The 22231-nt window shown below is 47.9% G+C and overlaps 1 protein-coding gene across 7 annotated transcripts in view; it reads right to left on the bottom strand.

Annotated features, from left to right (window-relative positions):
* Positions 1–1394: 1394 nt before the first annotated feature.
* VGLL1 (vestigial like family member 1) overlaps positions 1395–22231 on the bottom strand; it is a 30483-nt gene continuing 9646 nt past the window's right edge. For 6 of the 7 annotated variants that reach the window (XM_032331413.1, XM_032331409.1, XM_032331410.1 and 3 more), the window contains 3 exons: positions 19278–19508; positions 9452–9871; positions 1395–3462 (listed from right to left, as the gene is read on the bottom strand). In XM_032331413.1, coding sequence (XP_032187304.1) covers positions 3422–3462; positions 9452–9871; positions 19278–19479 — 663 coding nt within the window. In that variant the 5' untranslated portion in view covers positions 19480–19508 and the 3' untranslated portion in view covers positions 1395–3421. The remainder of the gene's footprint in view (positions 3463–9451; positions 9872–19277; positions 19509–22231) is intronic. The other variant, XM_032331414.1, reaches the window with a different exon arrangement.

Raw genomic sequence — 22231 nt, 5'->3', positions numbered from 1 at the left:
AGAGGACAGCGAGCGAGCTGCAGAGTCCGAGCTGCAGAGTCCGGACCGGAACGCAGGGGTGGGGGTTGGGGGTTGGGGGTTGTGGGAGGGGGTGGGTCCTCGCTCGGGGTTTGCAGCAGCCTTAGGAGAAGGCTGCTCGGGGGTGCCTGAGTGGCTCAGAGCCTTACGGGTCTGACTCTTGGTTTCCACTAGGGTCAGGATCTCAGAATCTTCACGGAAACCCTTGTCCCCTTGTCGGGCTCCCTGCTCAGCGGGGAGTCTGCTTTCCCTCTCCTTCAGCCCCTCCCCTCCCCCCCCCCCGCGCGCGCGCGCGCGCGCGCACACACACACACACACACACACACACAAACACACACTCTCTCTCTCCCTAAAATAAATATATTTTTAAAAAGATTTTATTTATTTATTTGACAGAGAAAGACAGCGAAGAGAGGGAACACAAGCAGGGGGCCTGGGAGAGAGAAGAAGGCTTCCCCGAAGCTGAGCAGGGAGCCTTAAGTGGGGCTTGATCCCAGCACGCTGGGATCATGACCTGAGCAGAAGGCCGATGCTTAACGACGGAGACACCCAGGAGCCCCAAAATATTAAAAAAAAAAGAGGGGCCCCTGCGTGACTCAGTCGGTTTAAGTGTCTGACTTCAGCTCAGGTCATGATCTCAGGGTCCTGGAACTGGGCCCCAGGTCAGGCTCCCTGCTCAGCGGGGAGCCTGCTTCTCCCTCTCCCCCTGCGCCTCCCCCATGAGTGCTCGCCCTCCCTCCCTCTCTCTCTAATAAATAAAATCTTAGCCCCCCACCCCAAAAAGTCTGCTCATTTGGAACGATTAGTGGAGGGTCACCGTTTTCACCAAAAAAGTAACCATCACTGCTATAAATAGACTCGACTTGCGTCAAAGCCTAATCATTAAAAGGGGAAAAAAACCACAAAAAAACAAAAAACAAAACCAGACTGCTCTTTGAGGCTTAACTTAATCTTAATTAAATTTATTTAAAAATAACGATAAAACTGTAAGCCTTATAAAAACGCGAGAGCCCACTTCATTCCCACTAATGTGTAAAAATTCACAACGACATACAGTTTTAAAGTCTCACACAGTAAAGGCATTGAGATGGGCCATTGCATTATTAACTGCACATGTGGAAGATACAAATGGTTTACTAAATTGTTTTCAATTCATTATATCAAGCTAGGGAAACCATTATGGAAAGGGCAGAAATCGTGTTTGTGGGGAAGAGAGAATGATATTCTAGTTAGCATTTATTTGTGGAGATGACTTTATTTCCAGTACTACCCATGATGCTCATTTGTACAATGGAAGAGCGCTCCAGCATCACTCTCAACTGGATATGCAAACATTCTTACTTGGAACTCTTTTTTTTTTTTAAAAGACTTTATTATTTTTTTAAGTAATCTCTACACCCAACATGGGGCTCCAACTCACAACCTTGAGATGAAGAGTCACAGGCTTTCTGACCGAGCCAGCCACGTACCCTTCTTACTTGGAATCCTTAAGATGGTCTTTGCTACTAGAAAAAGGAAGTTGTCACCTTTTTCTTGTTTGTTTGTTTGGGGCAGCAGCTGAAGAGTCAGTCAACCATGTCACTTGCCCATTCCCCAAAATTGTAGAAAAAGAACCCATCTGCTAATTCTACACCCCTCACCCCCAAACTAGCATCTCACAAGATTATCAACGAGGAGTGTAGATGAACCCCCCAGACAACACACAGGGCCAGCCACCCCAACTTTGCATGCTAATTTTTAATTCCAAGAGTAAAATGCCAAAAGTGAGTCAAAGAAATGCTTTGCGAGTCAACTTTTTGGAAGTGAGGTGGGACTTAAGTCCAGGCTTAAGCAGGAGTTGATCTGGGTGGGGAGTGACTGTTGTATGCTGGCAGGGCAGGGGTCTCTCAGAGGCAGGAGACCTTGCTTCCCTCTTTATTACTGTGGGGAAATGAATTACAGCTTTCAGCTTCATCCAAGAGAGCTTCGGAATCTGCAAGGAAGTGTTATCAGATTTTACCAAGCTGCGGAAAATGCCAACCTTCTTGGAATCATTTCTTCTTTTTCCCCAAATAGCATATTAAGAGTTCAATCCTGATGGTACATATTATCTTTGAGCGCAGATGAATCTTTCCAGCGGCAGCCAAGAGAAGCGCACACTTGTATAATTACACATCACAAGCGCTAGGACCAGCCCCCACACTGAATTTCTCCAACCATCACCTAAAAAAGAACATGGCTTTTGAAGGTAAATAACTCTGAAAGAAACTGTATTAGCCAAGTATCTTTTCTCTCACTAAATCTAGGAAACATATGTACCATATCAGGAAAAAACGTAGTCTCGAGACAGTTACTGTATTACACTGCCAAGGTCACACATTCACTCATGCAAGATCTGTGGTCTTTATTTACACAGCAGATGGGAGGAAAAAGATCCAAGAGTCACATTGGCGTTAACCCTCAATAAGTAGTATGATAGGGAGACCTTGTCACTGACACTGAAAGAGCTAAGGGGAAGGTTTCATTGTTTGTGCAAGCCAGGTGGGCCCCTGGGGGTGGCTGGAAGGGGTCACCAGGGTCCAGCTTAACACCTGCGGTGGGGGGGGGGCAGGCGATACCAGAGTCCCCAGCCTCAAAGTGAGGGCAGAAAGAAACTCAGGGAACCGCAACTAAGAAATGCTCTTGGCACAGAACTTAGTCGAGGCCCAGTCTGGAACGGGGCAGTCTGCTAACTAATTTCCAATACGTTCATTCTCAGGTTTCTCAACAACTCCATTTGGAATTACTTTTTTTTTTAGAACGGAGGTATCAAAAATTCCAAGCAAAAGAACTTCATTCACCAGAGCCTTCCCAAACCTTCTCAGCTTCCTTCTAGACTCTGAGGATGCAGGCAATGCCCAGCCTCAACTTCCTCAATGGGTCTTGCCCACCCTGTTTTCATTCTGCCTTTGGCAGAGGCAGGAGTGCGGCTGGTCAGGGTCTGGATTAAGGCTAGAAAGCTGCCGGCCATTCCTGGTATCTCTGTTCACTGGGCAAATTGGGACCATACCCCGCAGGACACCCCAGCGTCAGTCTTGGTTTGAAAAACCCTGCTGGTAGAGGGTAAGGGGACTGATTTCTAAGTAGGAGGGTTAGTACAGGGAAGGTGGGAGAGGCAGGCAGGGGTCCGCTACGGTTCTCAACCCTGAACCGCTCTTTTCATGGTTCCCTGTGTTGGTGAGTCACTAACGTGTGAAAACTCCCACCACAGGACGTAGATGCCAAAGAAGAGAAGATCGTATTTTAAGGGGAACAGCAACGTTCTTGGCTCGATGCTCTTTAGTGATGGAAAGAAAAAAGGACGCTGCCATCTCTAGACTCTGGATTCACAGTAGAAAATCATGAGCAGGTTTGGGAATAGGAGTTCTCTTCTTCGGACTGAGGTTCAATAGAAGAACACATTTCTTCGCTCTGGCGACTGGCTTTCTGGAAAACAGGATAAGCACGATGAGGAAGAAGCCATCTGAATCCCGACCCCACTGCTGCCTCGTTGTGTGACCTTAGGCGAGTTCCCTAGTCTCTCTGAGCCCCACATTCTCACCTGTTAAACGAGGCCGCTAATACACCTCCCAAGATTCTGGGAAGGAGCAAGTGAATTAAACACACGGAAAGCCCTTCAAACAGGGCCTGGCACATATATGCTCAACCAATGTTAGCTACTATTTTATTAAAGAGGCAGGGTCTTCAGGGCACCTGGGTGGCTCAGTCGGTTAAGGCTCCAACACTTGGTTTCGGCTCAGGTCCTGATTTTGGGGTTGGGAGAGGAAGCCCAGTGCTCATAGGGAGTCTGCTTGAGATTCTCTCTCTCCCTCTCCTGCTGCCCCTTCCCCCAACATGTACACGGGCTATCTCTTTCTCTCTCTCAAATAAATAAAATCTTTATATAGACTTAAAAAAGAGGCACTGTCATTTTATGTAATAGAGTAGAATTGGCATCGTAGGGAAGACCAAGGACTTGGAGGTCAGAGAAAGTGGACTCTGGTACTCACTGACCTTGACGTTGGGCTAATTATTTAACGTCCCTAAACCTCAATTTTCCGGTCCTGTGAATCAGGATAAATATAGTACCTACCTCATAGGTAGCTACTGGTTCTTCTTTTGCTTCACGTCAGTGAATCTTACCGTTCTCATCTCGAATGACCTTTCACTTCCTTCTACCCCAGCCAGCCATTCCTACGGCAGGACGCTAGACTCTGTCATCGCCCAAACACGTGGCACCCTTGCCTTTTCAATTTCAAACATCTACTCTCCACCTCCCAGCTCCCATGTCATTGGCATATTTAGTCTTAGCGCTACCTGTTTCCATAACCTAATCCTCCAGTCCTACAACCTCCACTACCCCTTTGGCTCAGGTCACGATCCCAGGCTCCTGGGATCGAGCCCCACGTCAGGCTCCCTGCTTGGCGGGGAAGCGTGCTTCTCCCTTTCCTGTTTCCCTGCTTGTGTTCCGCGTCTCGCGGTCTCTGCCTCTCTGTCAAATAAATAAATAAATAAATAAATAAAATCTTTAATTTAAAAAAGGGGGCTCTGATATTTGCCTTCTATCTGTATGATAATGGGAATGATCAAACAAAGATGAAGAGATCAAATGATGCCTGGCGAGGATGAGGAGAGCCCCATGGGGAAGGTCACCGAGACCAGAGAAGGGCCACGTGGCAGCACGGACATTGTCTGGGAGGAGGGAACACGGTAACATTGAACGGGTCCAAAAGGAGAATGAGGACACAGGTGCACGTCGATTGGCAGGTATGTTTGTGGGGAGTCAGAAGAGTCCTAATCAGATGACCTCTGTTTTCTCCATCAACTCTGCGGCAAGAGCATCAGCTGAGGGTGCGAATCTGGGGTTGAAAAGTGGGCAAGTATGGCAGTCGTCAGTTTCCTGAGGGCCCAGCTGAAGTCTGAGGTCAGGAGTCGCAAGTACAAACAGCTGGGCGGGGTGATCTTCCCAAGGGCTGTTTGGTTGACGTGAGGCACAGAAGGGAGCCAGCGAGGTTCATGCGGGATGGAGGCTTTGGCAGGTGAAGGCAGTGGTTGCGGGGTGGGGTGGGGGGAGGTGTGGAGAAAAGTTGCTGAGGGAGGTTTAGGGAGGTTAAGTAACTTGCCTCGGCTAGCACGAGGGGACTGGGCCCATATCGGAGGGGGACGAGGAGACTCGACCTTCCTTCCTTTGACCAATCTCTCAGATGACCTCTGGTGCCTCACACAGGAGATCTTTCAGAACTACTGATTCCTACTGAAAGTCATCCAGTTCACTCTGGATCCAGTTCACTGGTTATCCAGTTCACTGATAAAGACTCATAAAAAATATACAAAGAATCAAACGTCTAGAGGCAATGGAGCTCTGTGCCAAATCTACCAGAAGTGAGAACACGGAATCTGTGCCTTTCCCAAGCTCTCCCGTGGTGCTCACCATCAGCCAAGATCTGGGAACTTGAAGAGTAGGGGCTTTGCTGGGGCACCCAGAAGTGGCCCCCTTCCCAGTCCCCGTGCCCTGCTGCCTCCCTCTGCCCAAGGCCACAGGGGCCGGACAGCTGACTTGGGACGGTTGGCATAACCAAGTACCCACTCCCCATCTCCCCTCAACTGCTCTCTGCTCCATAAGTCCATCCCCTTGACCTTCGCCCAAGGTACTGTTGTTCATGTGCCCGCTTTCCCAGCATTCCCTCCCCTTATTCTAGGACAGTGTCCCGGCCACAGACAGTCAGGGAACCCATAGGCAGTGAAACGATCTTACCAGTTGCCAACTCTCACTGCGGTACACTTGATTGAACTTGGAATTGTTTTTTAGGATTTATGTGTATTGTCATTTATGACTGAAGATGGCTTTAAGATGGAGAGCAAAGAAGCAGCCACCTGCTCCTGTGTGATCTTAGGGCAAGTCCTGTCACCTGTTTGAAACTCTGTCTTCTCATCTACAAAATGAGAATATTCATTCAATCCTTATTCCCCGAAGACCTGTTGTGTAAGACACCAAAGATAGGCACATACACAATTCACCAGGGTACTGTGGGCACGGAGCAGGACGGCGGGTGTGGGATCTGGCCCACAGGCCACACCCATACATGTTGTTGCTGCTATTTTTGGCCTAGGAACAATTTTAGGCATCAAGTTTTCAGTAATTCTAAGGCTTAACATTGAAAAACGTACAACCTATTCACAAGTACTTAGAGGAGACTTTATAATCCTGACTTTCATTAATTAATTAGTTAATTAATCTCAGGTAGAGATTGGTGTGAAGCGTGACTCAGTCACGCTAAAGCTCTTGAACCAGCCCTAAATCCAACTCTTCTCTTGGCCATGGCCAATTAATCACCGACGGTGACTTATGGCTTGTCCGTTGGTCTGTCTTACCCAAGGGCTTCAAACAAAATAATCTGTACCGTGTCAAAGATGTATTTTTACTATTTCCATCTTCAACGTTCTGTTGTTTCCAGCACTCTCTCAAATACGTATTCCCCTCTGTGCCGGGCTCTGTTGCAGATGCTGGGATGTGGGTACACACCTCTCAGTGCCCTGGCTCTTAAGAAGCTAACATTCTAGTGAGATCTACTACTATGGGCTCCTCACGCCCATAGCCCAGAGCAACCTGAGGCATACAAGATACCCTCCTCCCCAACATCACTTTTTTTTTTATTTGACAGACAGAGATCACAAGTAGGCAGAGAGGCAGGCAGAGAGAGAGGGAGGAAGCAGGATCCCTGCCGAGCAGAGAGCCCGATGTGGGGCTTGATCCCAGGACCCTGAGACCATGACCTGAGCCGAAGGCAGAGGTTTTAACCCACTGAGCCACCCAGGCGCCCCTCCAATGTCACTTTTTGATGGCTTACTGCATGCCAGTCTTACTCTGTGTTCTTGGTGGCTTACTTTTAATGGCATACTGTGGCTAATTAACACTGGAATATAGATCCTAAGCATTTACACGGGGGCACACTATCTTAATCCTCATTTTAAAAATAAGACAGCCGAGGAACGGAGAGGTTAAAGAAACGTGCCCAAGTTTCTGAGACTAGTACATCATGAACCCAGATTAGAACCACATTCCCATTTGGAATTTCCTACTAACACCACTTTCAAATTGAATGTGGAGCCCAGAGTCCTGGCTTTTAGCCTCAGATGGCATTTTCCTGGGCTGTGGAGTTCCGGGGTGGCCCTCTGTGCTGGGCTGAAAATTCAACATCTGGGGCAAGCAAACTAATCTGCATGAATTCGTTCATTTCGCTGAGTCATCTGGGTTAAATCCTGCCCAGGTAAAAACTCCATAGAGCTGCTCAGATTGCAAAATGAGAAAATGGTAAAGGAAAAAAAAAAAAAAAAAGTCAAGACATTTTGCAAGGCACCAAGTACATGGGCTCTTTGAGACTAAGATGAAACAAACTGCAACTATGAAAATACTAAGTAATAGAAATCGGGGTCATACCAGTTGAAGAGCCTGGTTTTCACACTATGAGCTTCTCCTCAAGTTGTGTTCCCAAGCTATAGGGACAAAGTATCAAAGGTAGAACCCCACACCCACTTGCACTTGCAAAGCTGGCATTGCTGGGTCCACCATCTGGGGGAAAATAGGTTTTCTTTTCTAGAAAGGAGGAACGCGATTAGAAATCTCCAGGAACTCCAAATGCCTGACCCTCAGTTTATTTCTAAAGATTATTTATTTCTTTATTTGAGAGAAAGAGAGAGCGGGAATGTGAGCAGGGGCAGGGGTAGAGAGGGAGAAGCAGACTCCCCGCTGAGCAAGGAGGCCGATGCGGGACTCGATCTCAGGACCCTGGATTGACTGAGCCACCACCCAGGTGCCCCCCACCCCTCAGCTGATAGACACGGGGCATATTTCCTCTCATCAGATGTTACGAAAACAGAGAAGTTTCTGTTTTTAACGTACCTTGGGGTCTCATTCCCATCTCGTTCCCAGGCAGCATTCCTGACTTCCCCAACAGATCCTAGACCATCCAGCCCACGAATACAACTAATGTCAGTGTTAGTAGGAGAGCGTGAAGTTCTCGGTAGTCAGACTTGGTGATAAACATTTCAGAATGTGTCTAGAAGTTTCAGAAAGAGGATCACGCCTGCTTCATAATTTTGCCATAATGTGCCTGGCGTATAGTAGATGTTCACTAAATATTTGCTGCATCGGGTTTGAACTGTATAGTCATTATGTTTGGGAGGTGAGGATTTGAGCCATCTGTGTTCTAACCAACTGTTGAAACAGGGCTCTGCTGTGTGTATGCACAGACATATATGGAAACACGGCTGGTCTAAGTTTTCCTCTGAATCCAGTAGGAACAGATTTTTGAGGAAGAGTACAGGGATGGGAATTGTCATGGGTTTCCCAAGCATGACATTTTTATGATTTACTCTTGAAGCCCATTCCGAATCAAACTCTGGAAATGACAAGAGTGGTATTTTAATGGGAAGTTTGTTTTTGACATTAGGCTGGAACACGGTGCCTGACTTCGGCAGGCTATGCTGAACAGGCCCTTTGTGTACTGTATATTTAGTTCCGCATAAAGGCAACTTCTAGCAATTTCTTTCAGGCATGGAACACTACAACTACAAACACGTGTGAAAATTCGTGCAGAGTTCGGAACGCCAGAGGATGCGGACTTGGCCCCGTGAAACCATCAAATATATATTATTACAAATATTTCATAGGAAAGGCAAATTTTGTAGATTGGGTTGTTCTGTTGGTGAAAGTGTACTTCAGGCCAGTTGTCCCCCAGCCTTTTACGAAGAAGGGAGTCTTGTTTTTTGGGTAGGCATTTGGCATCTAGTAAGCGATGATTAAACATTGGTTGGGTAAGTGAGTGAATGAAGAAGTGAATGAGCCTTAAGGGGGTGGGGGTTAGTTCAGCGGGAGGGGTGGTGCCAGGGCACAGGCGCCCGAGGGAGACCGAGCAGGAGGGGCCCAGGGCACAGGCATGAGCCACAGCCAGCCAGGCACGGTGGCGTCTCCAGGCACCCATGGGACCGCCTTTACGGTGGCTTTGAATTTTAATGCTTGGAGCAGATGGCTGTTATAGATTGCCCTTGTTTCTGCCCAGGAAATAGTCATCACGGCCAGTTGCCAACCTGTCTAGAGGATAGAGTTTGAGCCTGTAGGTATGTCAGAGAATTCTGTTTCCCAAGCAGATTATTTGGTGGCTGATGGCGACGTGGAGGCAGGATCCTAGGATTTTAGGCAACATCCTAAATCCTTTTTCTAGACTAAGTCCAAGTCCACAGACTGGGGTGACTATTCGGGGCCAAATAACCCTGAATCATTAGTCTACGGAACACTGCAGCAGAACATTCCATCCCTCTGAAGCCCCATGTCTGAAGAGGGAGCGATTAGCCTTGGCACCCCACCTCGTGGCCAACTCGCTTTTGACGACAGCCAATCGAAGGCGGTCCTCCGAGTATCTGGAGGCAATTTCCTTACCGTGGGCTGAGCTGGGAGGCAAGTCGCAGAGCGATCCGGGGCCTCCGGCTACCTGGGCAGAGCTGTAGTCCTCCCACACGGCAGATTCCTGAGGATGGGCGAGGTGTTGGTCTTGCTGGAGGAGACTTAGAAAGGGCTCATATTTCCCATCGGGCTGGGGTTCTAGAACCATGTGCTCACTGGAGTAGGCATGAGAGTAGCCAGGCTCTGAGCAGCTGGGGCTGCCCAGGAAGGGGTACTGCCACGGCTCGTCAGACGGATCAGAGGGGCTCCCCGCCAGGGGCACTGGGTACTGATCCGGCATCGGGACACTGGGCCCATTCAAGCTGCAGTTGGTGGCACCATAAGCAAAAGATGCTTCTGACTCTGGCTTTGTCCACTGGGAAGAGAAACGCCACTGATTTGGAGGCATGTCACTATCTGGGAAGGAAAGATTTATAAGACATGTTAGGGGCTTATTGTTTTCAAAATGGAAATAGCAGCATTTTTTCTGGTTACTACAGACTCTTTTTTAATGTGAAGAAAATGTAGAAAAAGTAAAAAAAAAAAAAAAAGAGAGAGAGAGAGAGAGAGAGAAAGACCCCCCCAAAACAAAAAAGAAAACAAGCCCCTCTCTTGACTGCAATACCCAGAGACCACCATTGTCTCCCTTTAGGCATACTTCTCTCTGGGATTTGCTTCTATTTAGGTCCACATGGTTTTTTTTTTTTTTTTTTAAAGATTTTATTTATTTATTTGACGGAGAGAGATCACAAGTAGGCAGAGAGGCAGGCAGAGAGAGAGAGAGGGAAGCAGGCTCCCCGCCAAGCAGAGAGCCCGATGTGGGACTCGATCCCAGGACCCTGAGATCATGACCTGAGCCGAAGGCAGCGGCTTAACCCACTGAGCCACCCAGGCGCCCTGGTCCACATGGTTTTCACATCACATAGGATTTTTAAGGCTGCTTTGTCGTCATTAAAATATCACAAACATCCGCCCACAGCAATGAGTAGAGCCCGCAGCAGCACAGTGTTTAGTTAAATTAACAACACTGTGATGAACATCTTTGCACCCATGTCCACCAAGCCCCTCAAGGAAACTTCTGTAAGTAAACTTGCTTGATTAAAAAGGTGATTTGGAAAGGAAGGAAGGAAGGAAGGGAGGGAAAGAAAAGGAAAGGTGTTTGTTTGGTTGGTGCTGGTTGGTTTGATTTTATAGCTCGTGGTTTAAATACACCAACTAGAACTTTATAAAGGGTTTAACGCTTGCCTGTGTATAACTCACTCATACAAGTCTAGGGGTCAAAACCCCATTTTCTAGAGGGACCAGGGGCACGGACCAAATTAGCAAAGCAGATTAGTCAGGGTAAGGAAGTGAGTGCTTTGACCTCTTCCAGCAAAAGCAAAATGCTCGAGGCCAAAGTGGTGACTCAGTTTCTTCTTGCAAGGTTCTTGCGCACTAGCAAGGGGGCATGGAATTCTCTTCTGGTCTCAGAGATACTATTCTCATTGTGCCTAGGGTAGCAGCTGAAACGGAGTTTTCAAAAAGTCTAGGGCAGCTCGTGACATGGATGGATGTTTTCCCCATTCGCAACACCCACTCAGGCAAGAAGGGAGGGGGGAGGGAGCGCTGGCAGATGGTGCTTAAAGCCTCGAGCCTCTCATCTATGGAAGATAATGAAGGGGGGCGTGGGCGTGGAGACAAAGGAAGACTGGAGGGCTGGAGAGACTGTCTGGTTCCCTTCCCCCCACCCTCCACCCCACGTGTGCCTCTCCCAGCTCCCCCGTTCCACTTCCCTTGATTTCGTACAAGATAAACGCATCTTGAGTGATCTGCAGTGACACTGAAGCACCCCCCCCCCCCACACCTGCCCTCCCATCATAGCTTGTCGTGTAATCCAGATGAGAGCAAAAGAAGTCCTAACCTACGTGACATGGACATTCTACCCAGCGTTTCACATCACTCGCAATGAGTAAGGAGCGATGGTTGGCCTCTCTTGATGAAACCAAGGGCAGAGAAACATCTTAAGATTTGTTCTTTGGTGATGAATGCTACTTTTGAAAATTGGTATCTGCAGAGCGGTAGCCATGCAGGCCACTGTGCAGCACAAAATGAGCGGTTAAGCTGACTTAGTATAATCACTAGGCATGCTTCACGTTGAGTGAGAGTACTCTGCATGTTCTGAGCACAAGTTAGAAACAATGTGTAGCCCCACAAGCGGGCAGTTGCCATCCAAACTGGCCTTACAGATCTCAGATATACGACCTAGAGGCCGAATGCTTGAAATGGACAAGGCAGGGTGCCAGTGGCTTTTGAATATTTAACTGCTTCCTTTCCAGAATTTTCTTTTTTCTTTTCTTTTTTTTAAGCCTTCCAGAATTTTCCGATCAAAACGTTCAGGGGAGTGGGTGGTGTGCCACTGTCCAAGGTTCCACTGGTCACTGCGTGCACCAGAGCACAGCTGGGATGGCGACATGAAGGAGGCAGCGTCTCACATCCCAAATTCACAGCAACCCCATGGTGGGCCTTGGATGACTTGAGGAAAGTCATTTTTCCAGAGGAGACTTGGATGTTGGTGCCTCATGGAGTGGAGGCACTGAATTTGGGGGGGGGCACTCTTCCCGGCAGCTGTGATCCCCTACCCTGTGAACCGTGAAAGCATTCTAAGCCACAGCCCTGACAGGCTCAAGGTGGCTGCAGCCGCTGCTAGAAGTGACCTTGGAGACACTTTCTTATCCAAGGTCCCCCCGCTCTTAGTTACCTCCAGAGAAAAGAGGGAGGGAGCCCCAGGGAAGACGGCTGCTTTATCAAACCCCAAACTACATGAATGAATGGAGACCAGTCCAGGAACATTTCAGTTCTGGGACACTCAGAGCAGCCTGGATTTTCCTTTCACGTGGAATAAAAAAGGCTTCCATCCCAAATGCTCCCAGCTCTGAGCATCTAGACCATGCCTCCCAGTCCCATCCTAGCCTCGAGAGAGGGTTGGGGAGGGGCGCCGGGGTAGCTCAGTGGGTTAAAGCCTCTGCTTTCCGCTCAGGTCACGATCTCAGGGTCTTGGGACAGGGAGCCTGCTTCCCCCTCTCTCTCTGCTGGCCTTGAAGGCTGATGTGGAGGGTTGATGGCATGGAAGAGAATTTTCAGAAGCCACTGCTCAGTGTGTGTCCATTTCCAGGAAATGATACACCAGAGGTGGGTAAGAGCGATTGCAAATCCACAAGAATTTTGTTTACTGAGCACTTATCTTGGGCAGGCGCTTGGCTCAGTGCTCTGCCCACCTGAGCTCACGTGATCCTCACAGCAACCCAGCTGACAAAATAAAGACTTGGAGTGGCTAAGGTGACTTGCCCAAGGCCACGCAACGCAGCCAGCAAACACTCTGCCTGCCTGATTCCAAAACTCATGCCCTTAGCAGCTCTGTCTCCCCAGTATTGCAAAGAAGGCAGTGCGCGCGCCGCGTGCTCTCATACACTCCTGCGTCTGGACTGTTTCTGGGGGCAACTGATATGCACCCTTTGATCCAATCATTTCCCTTACAACGATTTAGGGATGTAATCAAGGATGTGTGCAAAAATGTAGCTATGAGGATATTCAAAAGGATATTTGTAATATAGTGACAAATTGGTAATAATCTGATGTCCAAAAATTATAATAGATTTGGTACATCTATAAAAAGGATACCCTGGAGCCATTAAAATGATGTTGTAGGGGCGCCTGGGGGGACTCAGTCAGTTAAGCAGCTGCCTTCGGCTCAGATCATGATCTCTGTGTCCTGGGATATTTACATGTATATATACAAGTGTGTATATGTATATATATACACACACACATGACTTATGTACAAAATGATGTCATGGTATAAAACTTAGCATGTATGCATAAGCACCGGTGCTTCTGTCCTGAATGCTTGTCTTTGTTTTCTAATTTTCAAAAAAATAACAGTACTTTTGTGATTAAAACATTTTTTCAAATAAAAACTGAGGAAGCCCCTTGACTCATTAGATCAGAGTCACGGTTGTAAAAGACCAATCCGTAACGGCCAGCTTTCCTTCCACCCATCCTTCCTTCTCGTCCTCCTCCCCTTCCTTTTTCTCTGCCTTTAATACAAATCCTGCTTTATGATGAAGGGAAAACCTAGCACCCTGAGAACACTCCCTTCTTGCACCATGACAGTCCAACCTTCGGCTCGTCTGATCTGTACGCACTGACTCTCCCTTCTCTGCCTTCCTGAATAGTGGCACCGGCCTCTTAATCATTCACCCCAGAAACAAAGAGGATATTGTTTGTATTAGCTGAGGTTGAAACAACACCAGGGACAGGAGGACAGCTTACAGGACACGGTCCTGTGCCGGGGTGCTAGGGCACCCTGCTGGGTCCCACTCCCTCCTTTATATCACCTTCCCGGGGTACCCAGTCGTTTGCTGATTATCCAGAGCCTTTTCCTGGGTGGAAATGAAGACGAAACACAGAACATGGGCAGTTTTTGAGAGTGGCTGAGTGCTCAGGATCGGAGTCGAACTGGCTAGCCTCAGTTTTCTTCCCAAGATAATGGGCACAATGGAAGTTAAGCAATAGCTGGTGTGAGGATTCAATGAGCACATCCATGTGGGAGCCCCCAGCAAAGCGCCCCGCACACAAGACGTGCTCCATAATTGTTACCCTTGGCGAAAGTCCTTCTAGGTGCTTAGAAACACACTCACCCACCTTCTCACAGCAGCCCTTTCCTGAGGCCGGAAGACCCTGTCCTCCGCCTTCTGAAGCTTCTCTGGTTACCTACTCTGAAATCCTCCATGTCCTTTTCAAAGGCAGATAATTCAAAAATGCCTTCAGCCTGCGTTTTCCAAAGTCCAGCCAGTGTGAAATATACATAAGTAAATAAAAAAATAATTTGGATTTGGGGAAAACAGCCAGGAAATTCGATGGCATTTCCTAGCCACATGGGCCCCTGTATTTGGGCTCCACATATTTGGCTTGACAGAGCGCCCTTAGAAAGTGGCCGAGTCGTAACGGGAGCCTGTGAATGGGGGCCTGTTCTGTTGGGCACACGGTTCAGCCAGGGCTTGGCGGCCTGGGGCTGGCCTGCAGGGACTGAGAGGCTGCTAACGGTCAGTAATGAAAGGCCACTTCATGGATTTCCCACCATTTCCGAAGCTGTGGGGCTCTCACAGAACCCGTCTTGTGGGAACCGCTGGGGGACGGGCCTTCTTTCACGGGGCCTCCCGTGAGGCAACAGAACTTACGAGAGATTGACTCTTAACCGTGCTGAGAGGCCTCGAGGAAGACAGGCCTTCCTCTACCCAGTCAGCTGGACCAAACTTTGCCCCACCTGCCCCGCACTCCGTGAGCAAGACATCTTCACCGTCAAGGGAGCGGGAGATTTTCATAGGGTGAATGCAACCTGGAGAGTAAGTGGAGAAGATGGCTGCCTGTCTGTTCGGCCTGGGAAGGTTGGCTTGGGCAAGAAGCAGGGCGATGTCCAAGTTCCCTTCACGCACAGGAACATCACAGAAGAGAATGAAATCAGAAGGCATAGGAAACCATATGGCCGCCACATGGCAGAAGCCCCTAGAAAATGCGTTAGGTGTCCAAGAGGGGCCTGTTACTCTGCGATCTTAGTGCTTTGAATGCAGGCCCCCCTATCGCTCTAGCCACTCAAAAACACATCAAGATTTCCTACGACCACACAACCAGAACGAACACCTACATAGCATTATGTGCCAGTGGACATGCACGATCTCACGGACTCCTCCTATAGTTAAATAATACTCCACTATAGAGAGCAGGCAGTGGAGGTATGGACAGAGGAAGGGGTGTGCCCTGAGATCACGTCGTTAATAAATGGTGGAGCTGGTTCTAAAGCCACACGCCCCACTCTCCTCAGTGACTCCATCTACAGCAGACATCTGAATCACAATTTCATTCATTCAGACGATATTTACCACGCACCTTCCATGTGTCTTGGGAAGTAGCAATTAACGCAGAGGCCCTGCAGGTGATTCAGAGTTTAGACGATGGGAGGAGACAAGAAAGAAAACACATAAATGTATAATATACTAAAATAAAATAAAATAAAATAAAATAAAATAAAAATAGAGTAAGAAGACAGAGGGTGATGCGGGGAGGGTGTTTCTATTTTTTGAACAGATTGTGCAGAGAGGGCCTGGCTGGAGAGGTGACATTCCGATGGAGAGCTGAATGGAGAAAAGGGGAAAGTCATGCAGTTATCTGGGGAAAGAGCATTTCAGGGAAAGGGATGGGGAGCTCCAAAGATCCTGTGGCAGGACTGTACTTGGCATGTTCTACAAATAGTAGGAGACTAGATTGGATGAGATGAGGAGGGGGTGGCTGGATATGAAATCAGAATGAAAACAGGGCCCCATGCAAGACTTTGGATTTGATTCCGGGTGAGACAGGAAGCTACTGGAAGGTTTTGAACAGAAAAGATACAGGATGAGACTTTCCTTTTAGTGATACCATTCTGACTATCTTGAGAACAGACAGAAGGGGAGCAAAGATGCAAGCAAGGAGACCAGTCAGGAAGCTACTATAAAAATCCAGGAGTGAGGGCGTCTGGGTGGCTCAGAGAGTTAAAGCTGCTGCCTTCGGCTCAGGTCATGATCTCAGGGTCCTGGGATCGAGCCCCGAGTTGGGCCCTCTGCTCAGCAGGGAGGCTGCTTCCCCCTCTTTCTTCTGTCTGCCTCTTTGCCTACTTGTGATGTCTGTCAAATAAATAAATAAAATCTTAAAAAATATCCAGGGGTGAGATGGCAGCTTCCTGGACCAACATGATAGCAGCAGAGGGGGCAGGCATGGTCAGAGCATGGGTATATTTTGAAGGTAAAACTGACAGAATTTTTCAAAGGACTGAGCATGGTGTAGGGGACGAAGAGAGGAGTTAACCATGACTCCCAGTTAACCGGAAGGATGCAGCTGCCATGTATTGAGATGGGGAGACAGTGGACAGAACAGGTCAAGGAGCGTAAGAGCTCAATCTGAGCCTCGCTGTTGGTGATTCCTAGTAGACATGTGAAGGGATCAAATACGCAGCTGGATAGACAGGACTGAAATGCAGTCTGGGCTGAAGGTAATGCATTTGGAATGGATACAGATGGTACTTAAGACCAAGAGAGAGAAGAGATCCCTTAGGGAGTGAGTGTGGATAGAGAAATTGTCTGCAACCCGAACACTGGGGTCTCCAAATATTTAGAAGCCGAAGAGAAGAGGGCATCCAGTCAAGAAGACTGAAGAGTAGTAACCTGGAGGGAAGGAGGAAAACCAAGAGAATGTGATGTTACGAGATTCAAGTGAGGGAGGTATTTCTTTTTTTTTTTTCTTTTAAGATTTTATTTACTTATTTGAGAGACAAAGCAAGAGAGAGCATGAGAGAGTAGAAGGTCAGAGGGAGAAGCAGACTCCCTGCAGAGCTGGGAGCCCGATGCAGGACTCCATCCCAGGACTCTGGGATCATGACCCGAGCCGAAGGCAGCCACTTAACCCACTGAGCCATGCAGGTGCCCAAGGGAGGCATTTCTAAGAGGGAGGAGCCACTCACTGCAGCCAATGTTGCCGACGCATCAAAAAACAAGATGGAGACCGGGAAAGACCATTGATTTGGCAACTGGAGGTCACTGGCTAACCTCAATGAGAGTGGTTAAAGAGTCATAAGGACGAAAGCCTGAGTGGAGTGAGTTCCAAAGACGAAGAGAGGAAGAGGACAGAGTGCGCGTGGGTGCCATTTTTGAGTCTCACTACCAAATGGGGCAAGAGGCCAAGAGTTGGTTTTATTTCAGGCTGGGGTTTATCAGGCAAGCGGGACAGAGGACGTGAGGGACTATAGGTAGATGGCACTTACAAGGGAGCGATTATAATGAATCCAAGCCGGTGTGTTCAGAACTCAGTGAAAGCCACATAACCAAATTCCATGCCTGTGAAGAGCTTGGGATTCTGAATCTTCCAAGGAGCGGATTAGATCCTCCGAAACTCACTTATCCCATTTATCAGCTGTTACCACACGTTAATTCCCCCACATGACTCAGTCAGTCGTTGCTGCTCCTGCTCTGAAGTACTCACTACCCTCTTGGACATCACCCCCACCCTCCAGCCACCCCCATTGTGCCCATTGCAACTGCAAACTCTACATCATTTCCTTTAGTGGCCGCTGCTACCACGCCACCTTCCATGTGTTTGCTCAACTCACAAGAGTCTCAGAAAATCATGTCACCTAACGGGAAAAATAATTTCTAGGACACAAGTAAATTCTACAAAGGCGAATATATCGGATATACACACCAACTCCCCATTCAGGCCCAAAGAGTGAAGCTGGAGTGATGGCTCCTGAAAAGAGGTAAGATCATCCCCCACAGGCAGATGCCCCCCACTTGGCATCTTTGTATAAAGCGAACACCCATTTGGAGGCATGTACATACTCCGGTGGCAGCCGGGCATTCAACACGGGTGCTGGGCAACTACAACCGAGAGTTCTTGAAATCAACCAGAGCCCGGTCTATTGCACATTTCAAAATGGTGGACGGACTCCCATCCATCTCGCAGGGTGACTTCTCCATGAGGCACAGCAGGTTCAGTACCTAGGGCCCACGGATACTTTTAGGAGCCCATGAAATGTTCTAACATCTTTTAAAATTAGAAGAAAAATGAATATAACAAAACAATGAATACATAAAAAGAATCCAGCCTGAATTAAAGTTGTTTTTATACCACTGCAGTCACAATGTGTCTTTTTTCATAATTGTACTGAGGAAGAGGCCCAGCAGGGTCTAGGGTCTATGAAAGTCCTACTACAGCCCTGCCAGCTTAATTTTATAGTTTTCTGCAACCCTGGGTATTGTGATGAGCACTCCTGGACTCATCTTTCTTGAAATAATTGTTTGGAGATGGAAGAATGCTTATTTATTCATTTATTTTAGAGAGAGAAAGTGTGCACAAGTGGAGCAGGGCAGAGGGAGAGCGAGAGAGTCTTAAGCCAACTCCCCGCAGGGCACAGAGCCTGACTTGGGGCTCGTTCTCACGACCCCGAGATCATAATCTGAGCCAAAACGAGGAGTGGGACACTTAACCAACTGAACTACCTAGGTGCCCCGAGAATGCTTATTTTTTATTTTTAAATTACCAAACAGTGTGTGCAGTTGACGTCCTTATGCTATTAAGGGCGGGGAGAGAGGTGCTCCCCGAGACTCTTCATGGACCCCTCTGGAGCCCCGCCCTCGCTCACCAGGTCATCTGCTATTAGTTGAAGGGAGGCTGGGTGCACCTACAGGGGACATGTGGTAGCAATCATGTCCAGTTGTAGCATTCAGGCCAGTTGTAGCAATCATAATAATACATAACAAAGGCTGGGACACCTGGGTGGCTCAGTCAGTTAAGCATCTTCAACTCAGGTCATGATCCTGGGGTCCTGGGATCGAGCCTCCCATTGGGCTCGTGCAGGTGGGGAGCCTGCTTTGCCCCCTGCCTGCCGCTCCCCCTGCTCATGCTTGCATACTCTCTCTCTCAATCTCTGACAAATAAATACATAAATAAAGATCTTTTAAATAAATAAATAAATGATGAAGGCTGATAATAGCAAACAGTCACGGCTCTCTTATTATGTACTAAGCAGTGAACCCAGCATTGAACGCAATTAAGGAAATCATGAAACAGGTGACCTAGTTGGATTATGGTGTTGATTTTCACACTAAACCTCCAAGAAATGAGTGCAGTTTCTCACTCACAGTGTGACTTGCCTTCCCAAATACACACACGTCTCAGCGCATCAAAGGCAGGGGAGAATTGGTCTTTATGTGGTAGCCTTGACCGAGAATTCCAGCCTCCTCCCTCCCAACATGCTCACCATTCCTCAGCATCACGTCTGGGCTCTGGGTTGAGGGGCTCAAGCCCTCGGGGCTCCTGACATTGCGCAGAGCTCTGGAGAAGTGCTCATCCACTACACTGCCGATGTCCCCTTGGAAATAGGTGAAGAGGACACACCGGGGATTCCACTCTGTCTTTATAGGTCTCTGCAGCTGAATACCAGTCTTCTCCATCTCTTCCATGGTGAGCAACACAGGGAGGCGAGGGACAGCTGCGGATCAAACACAGAACGTCACTGGCACAATTTTTTTCCAAGGGGCTTGGCTGTGGTTGGGATGAGAGGCACTTTGGGGGCACTGCCGTGCCATGCGGCGCTGGCCTGGGGACCAGGTGTGGAGCCTTGTCTGACCCGCATTCCAGAACAGGACAGAGCTCTACAAAGCGCCGAAGGGACTCTCAAGAGCCACACGGGAGAATTACGTGGCCACTCAGGTAGAAGAACAGTGGGATGATTTAAAAAAAAAAAAAAAAAGGCCATTGACAAAAGAGCAACTTGCCTTTTGGGGAAATGCCTTCCTCCTCCAAAACCAAATGAGCCAAGATTGACCCAGAACTGCATGTAGATGCCCCTGGACAAAGGCCTGCAACCCACCACCCCCCGCGCCCACTCGCCCCCCACTCTGAGAACTTGACTAAGCAATCCAGTGGGTACTTCACTTTTCATAATAAACACTGCTCTCCATGCCATCCTGACCTTTTGCGGGCGAGAGAATAAAACCCATCAAATTCCCGCACTCATTTGTTGGCTAACCCCCTCCCACCACCCCGCCCCACACTAAAAACGGGCAATGGCCAACGGCACCAGTCCTCTGGCCTCCAGACAGATTCTGAACCAAATTCAGATCTCAAAGACATTCTCTGTGCTAACATATAGGGCGATATTGGTGAAAAGTTCCTGAACGATTGTCAGATCGCCAACCCCGCTGACTGCCACAGCCTCCGCATCTAGAACAGTGCCTGAGACAGAGTGGATGCACGACAGCTGTTTGCCCAGTTGCCTTAAACTTGGCTTCCAACACAGAACCCTAACGGCAGGCTCCTTTAGAGCAGAGTGGGCATTCAAGAGGAGCAGCCTGTCCAGAGGTTTCTTTACCTTTGGCCATCCAACCAGACTTGGCAGTGTGCTCTGGCTTAAGGCACCCTAATTCATTCTTGGGAATCTAATGCAACTGTTTAGAGGTTCATAGTCTCTGTTCCTCTCTAGGTCTTGAGGGTGGGGGGCATTTCTTATTCACTTCTCTACCCCTAGCACCTAGCATAAGTCCATCAGTAAACAACGGCTGAATGCCTGAGTTCCCTGTCATGCAGAGAAAGCACAATGCAAGGTTTTCCCCAGCTGTGTGATTCTGGGGGAAACACGTAGCCTCTCTGGGATTCAGATTCCTCTTGGGTAAAATTAGGAGGCTGGCGAAAGATGAATTCTGCAGCTCAGTCTTTCATGGTCCTGCTAGAAACGTCGGGAAGGAATCTGGCAGCGAGCAAAGGACCCTTCAGAAAAGGTCTCCTTTCAGACTCATTTTGGCCCCAGCCATAACTGGGTTCTGCTGCTGTCCAGAGAAGCTTCTGCTGAGCACATCACCCTGTTTCCCCCAGTTGACAGCCATGCTAAGCATAACCAGGCACTACCTGAAAAACAAATCCACTGTATCCTTATTCCAAAAAGCATGCAAACAACAACTCTGTTGGGCAGGTTCTTATCAAGTGAAACACATGCTTATTATACGGCCCAGAAATGCTGCTTTTAGGCATATACAACCAAGAGAAACAAAAACATATGTCTGCACAAAGCCTCATTACGCGTGGTTCACAGCAGCTATTTATAATAGCCAAAAAAGTGGAAGCAAGCCAAATGCCCATCATCTAGAAGATGAATACACTAGCTATGTCATTGTCATATAATAGACTGTCAGTCAGCAATAAAAAGGAACAAACTACCAATCTACACAACAGCAGGGAGAAATCACAAAGACATTATGTTGGATCGCGGGGTGGGGGAAGTCACACACAAAAGACCACATATTACAGGATTCCACTTACGTGGGACAGGCACAAATAACCTGTGGGGACAGAGATCAGAACAGTGGCTGGCTGTGAGGTGGAGATGGGGAAGGGGCGTGAGGAACTCCCCGCGGTGTTGGAAATGCCCTACACCTTGAGGAGGGTGAAGGTTATACATGAATGGACACTTCTGTCCAAACTCATCAAGTTGTACGCTCAAGATCTGTGCATTTCACAGAAGGTAAGTGATTCCCCGATGTGAAAAAAACAACATACACACATGCTATATATTCTGATTTTTGGAGCTGTAGAAATAAAAGCAAAGGTGTTATCCTTGAACACAGTCAAAAATCTGCATAACTACGTATACCCTACTGTTGACTGACAACATAAATAGTCATTTGATAGATATTTTGTCTGTCTATGTTTTATACATTGTATTCTTACAACAACGCAAGCTAGAGAAAAGAAACGCAAAGAAAATCCTAAGGTAGAAAACATGCATTTACAGCACGACAGTGTAAAAAAATTCACATAAGTGGACCCATGTAGTTCAAACGTCCGATCAACCGTACTTTATAATATCACTTATGAGCGGACTTTACTGTAGCACAGTCCTCCAACTTGCAAAAAGACTAGGACTAAATTATTCCAGCTTCTAAAAAGAAAGGGTAATTATGCGAGGTGATGGGGTGCTAATTATCACCATAATGGCAACCATGTTACAATATATAAATTTATCAAATTAGCATGTAACACCTTAAATTTACACAGTCGAATGTCAAATCTATTTCCCAAACATAGTCAAAACAGAAAAAAGAAAGTGGGAGTGTTACAAATTATAAAGTCATGATAAATGTTGGAGCCAGCCTTTCTCCTACGGCTATGGTTTATAAAATCCCGCCTCTGTGCCAGAAGCTCTATGCATATTTTTTC

The sequence above is a fragment of the Mustela erminea genome, chromosome X (assembly GCF_009829155.1).
Source record: "Mustela erminea isolate mMusErm1 chromosome X, mMusErm1.Pri, whole genome shotgun sequence".
NCBI classification, from domain to species: Eukaryota; Metazoa; Chordata; class Mammalia; order Carnivora; family Mustelidae; genus Mustela; species Mustela erminea.
Note: the sequence above shows the minus strand (reverse complement) of the source record. Positions and strands in the feature narration are given on the sequence as shown.